At 40.6% G+C, this 13,342-nt stretch overlaps 2 protein-coding genes across 3 annotated transcripts in view; one reads left to right on the top strand and one right to left on the bottom strand.

Moving 5' to 3' along the window:
• The first annotated feature begins 412 nt into the window (after nucleotides 1-412).
• Nucleotides 413-11,631, top strand: rec114 (REC114 meiotic recombination protein). The gene is made up of 6 exons (XM_021586089.3): nucleotides 413-609; nucleotides 872-961; nucleotides 9,068-9,151; nucleotides 9,717-9,902; nucleotides 10,483-10,557; nucleotides 10,889-11,631. The coding sequence occupies exons 1-6, from the start codon at nucleotides 520-522 to the stop codon at nucleotides 11,051-11,053; spliced, it is 690 nt and encodes a 229-aa protein (XP_021441764.2). The 5' UTR covers nucleotides 413-519; the 3' UTR covers nucleotides 11,054-11,631.
• The window catches only part of LOC110506465 (neuroplastin), a 36,145-nt gene continuing 34,086 nt past the window's right edge, over nucleotides 11,284-13,342 (bottom strand). For both annotated transcript variants that reach the window (XM_036963306.2, XM_036963308.2), the window contains 2 exons: nucleotides 12,504-12,580; nucleotides 11,284-12,368 (listed from right to left, as the gene is read on the bottom strand). In XM_036963306.2, coding sequence (XP_036819201.1) covers nucleotides 12,520-12,580 — 61 coding nt within the window. In that variant the 3' untranslated portion in view covers nucleotides 11,284-12,368; nucleotides 12,504-12,519. The remainder of the gene's footprint in view (nucleotides 12,369-12,503; nucleotides 12,581-13,342) is intronic.

Here is a 13,342-nt window from a genome sequence, read left to right as displayed (position 1 = left end):
GACTAAATTAACATTTGTTGTATAATTTTACTGCAAGAAATGCATAATTCTGCATGAGTTAATATTATATTTGTGAGAGGTTATTGGCCTACAGTCAGTGTCCATATTTCAGTTACTATTCTATATACATTTAAATGGGGAATATTCTGTTTATTCATGGGTACAGAGATGCACGTGAGCGGGATATCAAAGGTGCATGTAAACACTTTATCCAAGACTTTAAGCGGTGTATGCGCTATGAATACTGTGCGCATGTAAACGTGGTCTCTATTCTAACCCAGCACCGCTAACACATCACTAAACGAATCAAAGGTTGAGCAATTGAGCCTGGGGATTAGGTTAGAGTTGAGTAGGTGCAACATGTGTGATAGGCAAGCACAAAAAAAGGCGCACTTCTAGCATCCCCAGCCAGAACCCAGCGCATGCGCGCACACAGAAACCCAATCTACAGGCGTGACTCGTGATTTCTGATATATAGCTCTTCTGAGATATATATTATTATTAGAATTGTTTTTACAAATGGCAACTGTACATAAATCTATATGGACGTTGAAACGCTTTGGACGTTTTTTGCCTGGGACCAAAGAAGACGGCGGTAATCCATGGAAGGTGACATGAAGTTGTCTAGTCGTGAATTTTGTCCAACGTCTGTGTTGTAGTGGATGACGCTAGCTAAAGTTAGCTACCTAATGCCACTTGCTAGATAGGCTAACCAAACGTTGTTTACAAATGTAGACTAGTTTACTACATTAGTAAATAAAATACTTATAGGCCTACACTTTACATTATGGTTAGTGAAAGAACTTGCCTCAGATGTGATTGTGAATCATCCAGCTGTAGATGTTGAAAATGTGTCTTGAAACTTGTCTAGATGTTTGAGCCCAGTGAAAGCGCGGGTGAATTGGTGCTCACCATTGTGGAATCTGGTCATATGTTGGTGTCCCAAGGCCACGATCTTCTGGTAAGTGAGTTGAGGTCTAACTACATTAGACTTTGATGTCAAAAATTAAAGTAATTCCTGGATGGATCTGAATCTAGTTTTTACCGTCTTTGAGCTGGACTCGTGTAACAGGTGTTCCTCATTTTTTGTACAGTCAGTGTAATTAGGCCAACAGTTTGGACAATTACAGTTATTATGTCTATGGAGTGTACATTTGGCAATCATTTGGTATATAATAATGAGTTATTGAATATATTGGGGGAATTTTTATTTGTATTTGATCTTATGCTAACAGCGCTTCAATCGGGTGACGTCACTTCAATCGAGCTTCCTTTCCTCTACCCTACCTGGGCTCGAACCTCTGCACACATAGTGACACCCACGACTGACACCCACGAAGCGTCGTTACCCATCGCGCCACAAAAGCCACAGCCTATTTAGATCAAGGGGAACTTCTACTTCAGGTCTCAGAGCTCGATTGAAGTGACGTCACCCGATTGAAGCGCTGTTAGCGCGCACCACCGCTAAATAGCTAGCCATTTCACATCGGTTACACTTGCACATTTCACACATCTCTAGGCCAAATATCAATGTATCCAAATAAGATCAAATACAAATAAAAATTCCCAAAATATATTCAATAACTCATTATTATATACCAAATGATTGCCAAATGTACACTCCATAGACATAATAACTGTTATTGTCCAACCTGTTGGCCTAATTACACTGACTGTACAAAAAATTAGGAACACCTGTTCTTTCCATGACATACTTACCAGGTGAATCCAGTTGAAAGCTATGAACACTTATTTATGTCACATGTTAAATCCACTTCAATCAGTGTAGATAAAGGGAAAGAGACAGGTTAAAGAAGGATTTTTAAGCCTTGAGACATTAATTGTGTGTGGGTGTGCCATTCAGAGGGTGAATGGGCACGACAAAAGATTGCAGTGTCTTTGAATGGGTTATAGTAGTAGGTGCCAGGTGCACCAGTTTGAGTGTGTCAAGAACTGCAACGTTGCTGGGTTCTTCACACTCAACAGTTTCCTGTGTGTATCAAGAATGGTCCACCACCCAAAGGACAGCCAGCCAATTTGACACAACTGTGGGAAGCATTAGAGTCAACATGGGCCAGCATCCCTGTGGAATGCTTTCAATACCTTGCAGAGTCCACGCCCCAAATAAATGAGGCTGTTCTGAGGTTAAAAGGGGGTGCAACTCAATTTTTGGAAGGTGTTAATAATGTTTTGTACACTCAACTGTGTACACTTATTTTTATTATCAAGGGCTAGTCTAAGCTTAGATCTCCACTATTTGGCTTATAGGCAGATAGCCTAGCTATGGATATAATTGTATGTTTTTGCAACAATGTTGAGAAATTACTTGATTCCAAGTCCTTTGAAACACAGGGAACGAAAACAAGTACTGAACACCAGCTATGTTGCTGTTGTACTTTCTATTTGATTTATTTTACAGGCAAGTCAGTTAAGAAGAAAATCTTATTTTCAATGACAGCCTAGGAACAGTGGGTTAACTGCCTTGTTCAGGGGCAGAAGGACAGATTTTTACCTTGTCAGCTTGGGGATTTGATCTTGCAAACTTTCAGTTACAAGTCCAACGCTCTAACCACTAGGCTGCCTGCCACCACTGTTCTGTCTACAGAATAGTGCCTGTGTTAGTGTGCAGTTTATCCTGTGTCTTCTCAAGGTTCACTGCCAGACTCTGTCTGCAGCTGAGAGACTCAGCAGAAATTGCTGTAGAAACACAATGGCCATAGCTGCGCTATGCCACAGCAAGTGATGGATGGAAAGTGGCTACAGCCATCTTGCTGAGCCAGGGTGCCAGGCAAGGCTACATGCTTATTCAGGTCAGGACACAAAGTGCTCTCTGACAAAAGGGGATAGCGGTCATTGACAGATTGGCGCCCTTAATCGTAACGCTCTTGAGTATCTTTCAATAAAGGGAGTTTACAGTAATACACGGTGGCTGATGCCAGGGGAGTCCCAACTGAATGATGATGCCATATTAGGATGCACCATGCTGGAGGAGAGAGAGGGTTATTGAGTGTAATCATCATCCAGATTACTCCTGATTCTAAGATATGGTTTAATAGGGTCTTTCTCTCAGTATTTGGAGGAAGGAGGGGATTGGGATTATAGAAAATGGAACCTCTCAACCTGACTCAGAAAACGATTGGCTATGCCTCAGAATGACTTGACAAGTCTTGTTGAAATTATGTAATGTGATGCCTTCCTGATATGATAATTTTCAACTAAAAATACAAATTTGATGTAATCCCTTCAGAACATCTCAGCGGAGTAGGAAAATTGAAATCTGTTTTGAATCTGGAAGTACAGAGCTGAAGTGTAATGTTTTATGTAACAGAGCTGAGTAGAGCATCCATCCCTCCATTGTGCTGAAGTCCATTTGAAATGGAGAAACATAACTTGCAGTATCTATATCACTAAGAAGGATATGTTGCTATGGTAAAATGTTATTCCAAATATCCTGTCATAAAGCTAGCATTTCCCCGTGCTCAGGACAAGGTCCAACACATTTTCTATCATTAATAATGTGCAAAACACAACTACTGTCTCCTGTCAACACAGCAGGTATTATTGACCTATATTTCCCTGGTACATTTCAACGCAAATTCCAATGCTGAAGAAACTACTAAACAGAATAGTGTTTAAATAGATTTGTACTTTAGTTGATGTTAAATAGTTATAAATTGTAAGGTGTCAGATGACATCTGAAAGTATTCAGGAAAGTGTCATTTTTCACTTGGTTAGAAAAGCTTCTGATTCATACTTGGAACTAAACTAACACCTGTTTTTATTCATTGTAGCCTAATCATGGAGAGATTTCTACTCAACAGACTTTAGCTGTGTTCGAATACCCATACTAACATACTGTATACTACATACTTAATGAGTATTTACTACATACTATATACTATTAGTTCATTTTAGTATACTGTAAACAAACCATATTGTTTCAGTTGAGCGTACTAGAGCTTTGCCTGTCTACCTGAAGTTGATGCTGTTGCTATGCAACCTCTTGCTAGCTTGTTAGCATAAGAACTGACTAGCTAAACATTTTACGATTTCGGTTGTGTTCGTAAATTCAATTTGGAGTGCCAGAGTGTGCTCTGTGTGTTTGTAAATCCAAATTGTCAGATTGTCCGTTCATAAGTTCGGAGCGTTCAGAGCGCACACTGGACGCTATGGCCGAGGAGTAGGGTTGATCCGAGTGTTGAAAGGCAGTCAAGTACCCAAGCTAACGTTGGCTAGCTACTTCCAGACACAAATGAGACTGAGAGAACGCCTCACTCCGACCATTTTACTTGCCCTAGCAGAGCTGATTATAGTGTTTTCATGTTATCTAGAGTGTTGGTGACTGTAACTGCTGCTGGCAACAATATATTTATGCTTTCTTTTGCCAACGTTTACTGACACCGGCCATATTCAACGGGTGTTGAGCATTCGTGAATTCATCTGTTATTCTGCGCGAGAGTGCTCTGAAATCGGAGTAGATAGCCAGAATGAACAATGTCCATGCCACTTAGCTAAGAATTATGTAAATGATCAAGTCAATAAACGTTGGGTAGTTAGTTAGATAGCAGATAGTTAATAATACTGCCTGGCAAGTTCGATGTATTAGTAGCCAACTAACGTTAAGTACAGTTGAAGTCAGAAGTTTAAATACAGTGCCTTGCGAAAGTATTCGGCCCCCTTGAACTTTGCGACCTTTTGCCACATTTCAGGCTTCAAACATAAAGATATAAAACTGTATTTTTTGTGAAGAATCAACAACAAGTGGGACACAATCATGAAGTGGAACGACATTTATTGGATATTTCAAACTTTTTTAACAAATCAAAAAATGAAAAATTGGGCGTGCAAAATTATTCAGCCCCCTTAAGTTAATACTTTGTAGCGCCACCTTTTGCTGCGATTACAGCTGTAAGTCGCTTGGGGTATGTCTCTATCAGTTTTGCACATCGAGAGACTGACATTTTTTCCCATTCCTCCTTGCAAAACAGCTCGAGCTCAGTGAGGTTGGATGGAGAGCATTTGTGAACAGCAGTTTTCAGTTCTTTCCACAGATTCTCGATTGGATTCAGGTCTGGACTTTGACTTGGCCATTCTAACACCTGGATATGTTTCTTTTTGAACCATTCCATTTTAGATTTTGCTTTATGTTTTGGATCATTGTCTTGTTGGAAGACAAATCTCCGTCCCAGTCTCATGTCTTTTGCAGACCCCATCAGGTTTTCTTCCAGAATGGTCCTGTATTTGGCTCCATCCATCTTCCCATCAATTTTAACCATCTTCCCTGTCTCTGCTGAAGAAAAGCAGGCCAAACCATGATGCTGCCACCACCATGTTTGACAGTGGGGATGGTGTGTTCAGGGTGATGAGCTGTGTTGCTTTTACGCCAAACATAACGTTTTGTATTGTTGCCAAAAAGTTCAATTTTGGTTTCATCTGACCAGAGCACCTTCTTCCACATGTTTGGTGTGTCTCCCAGGTGGCTTGTGGCAAACTTTAAACAACACTTTTTATGGATATCTTTAAGAAATGGCTTTCTTCTTGCCACTCTTCCATAAAGGCCAGATTTGTGCAATATATGACTGATTGTTGTCCTATGGACAGAGTCTCCCACCTCAGCTGTAGATCTCTGCAGTTCATCCAGAGTGATCATGGGCCTCTTGGCTGCATCTCTGATCAGTCTTCTCCTTGTATGAGCTGAAAGTTTAGAGGGACGGCCAGGTCTTGGTAGATTTGCAGTGGTCTGATACTCCTTCCATTTCAATATTATCGCTTGCACAGTGCTCCTTGGGATGTTTAAAGCTTGTGAAATCTTTTTGTATCCAAATCCGGCTTTAAACTTCTTCACAACAGTATCTCGGACCTGCCTGGTGTGTTCCTTGTTCTTCATGATGCTCTCTGCGCTTTTAACGGACCTCTGAGACTATCACAGTGCAGGTGCATTTATACGGAGACTTGATTACACACAGGTGGATTGTATTTATCATCATTAGTCATTTAGGTCAACATTGGATCATTCAGAGATCCTCACTGAACTTCTGGAGAGAGTTTGCTGCACTGAAAGTAAATGGGCTGAATAATTTTGCACGCCCAATTTTTCAGTTTTTGATTTGTTAAAAAAGTTTGAAATATCCAATAAATGTCGTTCCACTTCATGATTGTGTCCCACTTGTTGTTGATTCTTCACAAAAAAATACAGTTTTATATCTTTATGTTTGAAGCCTGAAATGTGGCAAAAGGTTGCAAAGTTCAAGGGGGCCGAATACTTTCGCAAGGCACTGTACATTTAGGTTGGAGTCATTAAAACTAGTTTTTCAACCACTCCATAAGTTTCTTGTTAACAAACTATAGTTTTGGCAAGTCGGTTAGGACATCTACTTTGTGTATGACAAAGGTAATTTTTCCAACAATTGTTTACAGATAGATTATTTCACTTATAATTCACTGTATCACAATTCCAGTAGGTCAAAAGTTTACATACACTAAATTGACCGTGCCTTTAAACACCTTCGAAAATTACAGAAAATTATTTAATGGCTTTAGAAGCTTCTTATAGGCTAATTGACATAATTTGAGTCAATTGGAGGTGTACCTATGGATGTATTTCAAGGCCTACCTTCAAACTCTGCCTCTTTGCTTGACATCATTGGAAAATCAAAAGAAATCAGCCAATACCTCAGAAAAAAATGGTAGACCTCTGCAAGTCTGGTTCATCCTTGGGAGCAATTTCCAAATGCCTGAAGGTACCACGTTCATCTGTACAAACAATAGTATGCAAGTATAAACACCATGGGACGACGCAGCCGTCATTCCGCTCAGGAAGGAAACGATTTCTGTCCCCTAGAGATCAACGGACTTTGGTGCGAAAAGTGCAAATCAATCCCAGAACAACAGCAAAGGACCTTGTGAAGATGCTGGAGCAAACAGGTACAAAAGTAACTATATTCACAGCAAAACGAGTCCTATATCGACATAACCTGAAAGGCCATTCAGCAAGGAAGAAGCCAGTGCTCCAAAACCGCCATAAAAAAGCCAGACTACGGTTTGCAACTGCACAAGGGGACAAAGATTGTAGTTTATGGAGAAATGTCCTCTGGTCTGATGAAACAAAAATAGAGCTGTTTGGCCATAATGACGTAATTGATGGCATCATAGGGAGGACAATTATGTGGATATATTGAAGCAACATCTCAAGACATCAGTCAGGAAGTTAAAGCTTGGTCACACATGGTTCTTCCAAATGGACAATGACCCCAAGCACATTTTCAAAGTTGTGACAAAATGTCTTAAGGGCAACAAAGTCAAGATATTGGAGTGGCCATCACAAAGCTCTGACCTCAATCCTATAGAAAACGTGTGAGCAGAACTGAAAAAGCGTGTGCGAGCAAAGAGGCCTACAAACCTGACTCAGTTACACCAGCTCTGTCAGGAAGAATGGGCCAAAATTCACCCAACTCATTGTGGGAATCTTGTGGAACGCTACCCAAAACGTTTGACCCAAGTTAAACAATGTAAAGGCAATGCTGCCAAATACTAATTGAGTGTATGTAAACTTCTGACCCAATGGAATGGCCCTAGCCCTCACCCTCTGATCCAATCGGTCCCAGACGTGCTCAATGGGATTGAGATCCGGGCTCTTCGCTGGCCATGGCAGAACACTGACATTCCTGTCTTGAAGGAAATCATGCACAGAACAAGCAGTATGGCTGGTGGCATTGTCAGTCTGGAGGGTCATGTCAGGATGAGCCTGCAGGAAGGGTACCAAATGAGGGAGAAGGATGTCTTCCCTGTAACGCACAGCGTTGAGATTGCCTGCAATGATAACAAGCTCAGTCCGATGATGCTGTGACACACTGTCCCAGACCATGATGGACCCTCCACTTCCAAATCAATCCGCGAATCCGACCATCACCCCTGGTGAGACAAAACCGCAACTTGTCAGTGAAGAGCACTTTTTGCCAGTCCTGTCTGGTCCAGGGACGGTGGGTTTGTGCCCACAGGCAACATTTTTTCCGGTGATGTCTGGTGATGACCTGCCTTACAACAGGCCTACAAGCCCTCAATACAGCCTCTGTCAGCCTATTGCGGACAGTCTGAGCACTGATGGAGGGATTGTGTGTTCCTGGTGTAACTCGAGCAGTTGTTGTTGCCATCCTGTACCTGTCCCGCAGGTGTGATGTTCGAATGTACCGATCCTGTGCAGGTGTTGTTACACGTGGTCTGCCACTGCGAGGACGATCAGCTGTGTGTCCTGTCTCCCTGTAGCACTGTCTTAGGTGTGGTGGCCACATCTGCAGTCTTCATGCCTCCTTGCAGCATGCCTAAGGCACGTTCACGCAGTTGAGTAGGGACCCTGGGCATCTTTCTTTTGGTGTTTTTCAGAGTCAGTAGAAAGGCCACTTTAGTGTACGAAGTTTTCATAACTGTGACCTTAATTGCCTACCGTCTGTAAGCTGTTAGTGTCTTAACGTTAACAACCGTTTCACAGGTGCATGTTAATTAATTGTTTATGGCTCATTGAACCAGCATGGGAAACGGTGTTTAAACACATTATTTTTTATTTGGATTTTTACAAATTATTGTTTAAAGAAAAAGTGACGTTTCTTTTTTTGCTGAGTTTATATACTCAATTCACGTCACAAATAGCACGGTTTGTATGAGTATTCGAACAGACCTTATGACTCAATCAAGACTAATATTTAGTTCAACAACATTCAGCCTCCAACAGCTGGTTGTTTGAGATGGAAGTTATCTTTCCAAAGACATTCTGATGGCATGATGCTGGTCACAGGGTCTGGATGGGTTTCTGAGTCAATAGAGCCCCCTGCAGGCGTACTTATGTCATTTCAGATAATTTGAGATTGCTCCAGCTCCTGCTATCCAAAAGTAGAGCTGTGATTGCTGCATGCTCCGTCTGATACTATTAAATGTACTTTTTTGTCTCATTGAAGACATGATGATTAGCTATGTGCCCTATCCAATATGACTTTGGTTTTACTACTATGACTTTTGACTGTTGTTTGTTTACAATTGTTAGTCTGTCTGATTGTTGTGATTCCATATTTTTCAGGATGGGTTTTCCTTACTTGATGCTCCAAGCTACCTCAAAGTTCAGCAGAAATCAGATACCCTGCTGTTCCGTCTGACTGTTAAGGTGGGTTGCGAAAGCCTTTATTTGCTTTAAGAAACAACACTTATTTTTAAATAGTAGCTAGCTAAAGTATACAAGAGTCTACATACCAAATTGTATTATTATTCTAGCACCTAGTTTTATATGAAACTTAGGCTAATGTTGACTACAAGGCAACACCGGAATTTTAGTCTGGAATTTCCTCAGCAATTTGTATAGTGGCAGCTTTATTTACCATAGCCAGATTTCACACTGACATGAGCGTGGCAGACCTGATGTTTGGCAGGGGTGGCTGTGCTGAGACAACAGTGTAATTGGTCATTAAATGGCCTGATTTAAGGGGATCTGAGGCCTGACACGATGCATTTTACCAGTCTTGGAACAACTAGCTGGCTGTAAGCAGTGCTTTGGTTGCCCATGTTCTGCCAAGGGCCTGGCTTGTGAGTGATATGTAGGCTAAATAAGTGTTCTAGATAAGTGCCACTGATGAATTGTAAGTGGCGTGTCAAGCTTGTTAAGATTGTCTTAGTAGCATTCGAAGAGGAGATATTGGCTAGCTCTCAAACGAAACAATGCTGTGTATGTGCAGGGGGAGAGCCGTCTGATCAGGATGCAGTTCAGTGGCAGCAGGGCTGAGGCCCTGGAGGAGTGTAGCAGTGCAGTACTCAGACTGAAGGAGTACCTGCCTGTCACCACACAGAGGGGGCCACCACCACTCAGCTGCCCCCCAACACCCAATCAGCCCCCTACCAAGACCACTGCACAGAATCAACAGGTACTCAACAACACATACACACTGAAAACATGTAGCTACGTATTGTATCATGAAAGTGTATTTTGGAACATCTGAATTGGAACAGCTCCTGCAATACATTATCTAATTGAAATGAGTGCATTGCATGTTTGTTTTTTTCACCTTTAAAGCTGTTCTTATTTTAAGAATGTTATTCTTCATAATGTATGAGGCAAACTATAGTTGAGGTATTAAAGTTGCTGTTGTTACAGTAAGAATCACCCACTAGATGGTGATATTTACAGGCATGAAAACAATATAGCTGGTTTAATACTGAATGGCCCTGGAACCAACTAGGTTAATATGGATTTTATGTATGAATCAATGACAATGTGAAATATGTTCATCCTTAACCTCCCCACGCAGAAGGGGGAGAAATTAAACCAACAATAAACACCATCACACACATTTGAAAAAGCTCTCAGTGAGGATGAATGAACCATGATGACTGAGGGAAATCATTCAATAAAGGATGCAGCTATGATGCAGCTTAACCTCCCTTGGTGTGTTGCCCTGTAAAGTCCTGTGGCATTAGTATCATCTCTTTTAACCTTGTCATCAGGCGGGTGCTGGGGAGGCTATGGCTACTGAACCGGAGGTCGTCCAGGGCTCTTTATCCATCAAACGTCTTACCCAGGTAGGTTGGTACTGACACAACACAGTGATTAGATAGATGACTGATGAATGCTGAGGGTGATGATTCATTTAATGATCACTTGATGGAGTTTGACAATCGCGCAAGGTGAATAAATAGTAGCTATTTAACATTACTACTCTCACCCACTGAGCTTGAATGTAACCTACACTTCATGGGGTTGTAGTTATTCCCCGCCACTACTGAAGTGCAGGGTAGGCCAATGAAATAATGAACACCTAACTGACTTGGGAGATTATAGTTAGCCAATATCATGGCTTTAATTGTATACAAAGAAATGAACAGGTCCCTGGTCTATCTATTTTTTTCTCAGCACTTCCTGGGCGAGCATAGTCTGTCTTTGCCCCTGGTGTACCGCCACAGTGCTCTGTCCCGTGGGGAGCTGGAGCCCTTTGTCCGCCTGTGTCTCTTGGACCCCAGCTTCCCTGCCTTGGTGGAGGAGGTGGAGGGGGAGCTGAGGAGAGTGCTCCAGGACTGAGGAGCTGAAGCTCATCAACACAAACAGCCAGAGAGAGACAGGTCAACTCACTACACACGGTACACATGTGGGAGGTGGGTTGTGGAAAAGTTGGGGGATGTGTTGTTCTTCATGCTGCTGATTTTGTAAATGTGTGCTGGAACATAGTGACCATTGTGTTGTAGGAGGATATTTAAACCGGCACAAATGTTGCAGTTTCTAGAAAGAATTTGAGGCAAAGAAACAAAATGTATTTTGGAGCCTTTTATTTTCAAAAATGTATTGGTCTCGTATGTTATTGGTCTGATGTTTTATTGTGGCTAGAGATACCGTAGCTCCTTCCATTTCCAGCCTAATGTCGGTCCATTTGCACTGTAATACACATGGATACACTGTATTTATAGGACAGGAGTCATGCAGCTACAGCAGTGCATTTTGCTATACCAGCTTCCAAGTGATCCCACAATATTAAAGCTTCACTGAGAAAAACAAACTACCCCCAATATATCTCTATATGAATACATATTGCATAGGATAATAGCCATGCTGTACAATTTCAGAAAAATAAAAATGAATGAATTAAGTTGGGAAATATAAAATGTATTTTTTTCTTCACATACAGTATTTGCTATTGTTTGAACACTCGTACCTCAACATATACAAGACATCCTAAATTACTCTGAAAAATAAACACTTAGTTGTAATTTTATTTATAACTAGATAGATATATAGTAGTCATTTTCTATAATCATTTTCAAGTAAATACTGCCAGACTTTGAATCCCTTGCATCACATTTTCACTATAATGGCTGTTAAGAGTGGACTTTCCTTTCACTAAATCAAACCTAGTTTAATGACAATGAATCAGCTGTACAAAGTTATTTAAGAATATAACAGTATTTTTCAGTTCAGGACAATTTCATAAAAAAACATAATTCCTTTGGATGCAAAATAGCCACACAGACATGAGGGAAAACAACAAAGTCTATTCTGGGCATCCTATTGCGTAATAATTTGCATGCGTTTTACATGATATGTAATACAAAAAGGATCACCTCTGGTTGGAGGACATGATAAAATGAATAAAAGAGACATCAAACGGCACACAAAAAAAGATGTGCACACCTTTCGTGATGGAATTAGTCATCTCTCCGTCCAGGACTGTTCATGTAAGACTGAATAAGGCATGCTTAAGACAGCCATCTTGTTCTTTTCTGCCAGTGTTACGCTGTTATTGTTTTTTCTCATGAGAGAGAGACGAGATATGCTTCATTAAAAATTGCCTGGAGCTCCCTCCTCAGATACCTTCATGTGGTCAAGATATGCAGTTAGTCATCTGTTAATGAAAATCAGGGGGAGGAAGGAATTAGTATACCCTGTGCACATGATCACATTCCTACAGTATATCACTTAGTTCAATGTTGACTTCCATATGCCTTAGATTCCTTTTTCTAAAGGCCAGAATACTCACTGTAACGAGTAGCTTCTCATTTCGTATTCCTCTGGCGCACGTTTTTGTCTTTGTGGTTGTTTGTCGAATTTGTTTTCCTAGTGAAGAAATACCAAGAGTTTAGTCAGTTCCAGGGGGAAATTATGATATGTACACTACCATTCAAAAGTTTGGGGTCACTTAGAAATGTCAGTTTTTGAAAGAAAAGCACATTTTTTGTCCATTAAAATAACATCAAATTGATCAGAAATACAGTGTAGACATGGTTAATGTTGTAAATTATTATTGTAGCTGGAAACGGCAGATTATTTTAATGGAATATCTACATAAGCGTACAGAGGCCCATTTCTTTTCTGAGCGCCGTCTCAGATTATTGCATGGTTTGCTTTTTCCGTAAAGTTTTTTTGAAATCTGACACAGCGGTTGCATTAAGGAGAGGTATATCTATATTTCCATGTCTAACAATTGTATTTATCGACATATATAATGAGTTTTTCTGTAAAATTATGTGGCTCTCTGCAATATCACTGGATGTTTTTGAAACTAGATAACGTAACGCGTCAATGTATACTGAGATTTTTTTAAACATGAAAATGAACTTTATCAAACAAAACATACATGTATTGTGTAACATGAAGTCCTATGAGTGTCATCTGATGAAGATCATCAAAGGTTAGTGATTCATTTTATCTCTATTTGTGCTTTTTGTGACTCCTCTCTTTGGCTGGAAAAATGGCAGAATTTTTCTTTGAGTTGGTGGTCACCTAACATAACCATTTGTGGTTCTTTCTCTGTAAAGCCTATTTGAAATCGGACACTGTGGTGAGATTAACAACAAGATTACCTTTAAAACGGTATAA

This window comes from Oncorhynchus mykiss, chromosome 26, assembly GCF_057628025.1.
Source record: "Oncorhynchus mykiss isolate SJ-2025 chromosome 26, ASM5762802v1, whole genome shotgun sequence".
Classification (NCBI taxonomy): Eukaryota; Metazoa; Chordata; class Actinopteri; order Salmoniformes; family Salmonidae; genus Oncorhynchus; species Oncorhynchus mykiss.
The sequence above is the reverse complement of the archived record's forward strand: the minus strand, read 5'-3'. Positions and strand labels throughout refer to the sequence as shown.

Excerpts from the sequence above, each read along its gene's own strand:
- rec114 (XM_021586089.3), top strand. The coding sequence starts at position 520 with ATGGCAACTGTACATAAATCTATATGGACGTTGAAACGCTTTGGACGT. Across the intron at positions 610-871 it reads ACGGCGGTAATCCATGGAAG|ATGTTTGAGCCCAGTGAAAG; the intron begins GTGACATGAAGT and ends AAACTTGTCTAG. Across the intron at positions 9,152-9,716 it reads TGTTCCGTCTGACTGTTAAG|GGGGAGAGCCGTCTGATCAG; the intron begins GTGGGTTGCGAA and ends GTGTATGTGCAG.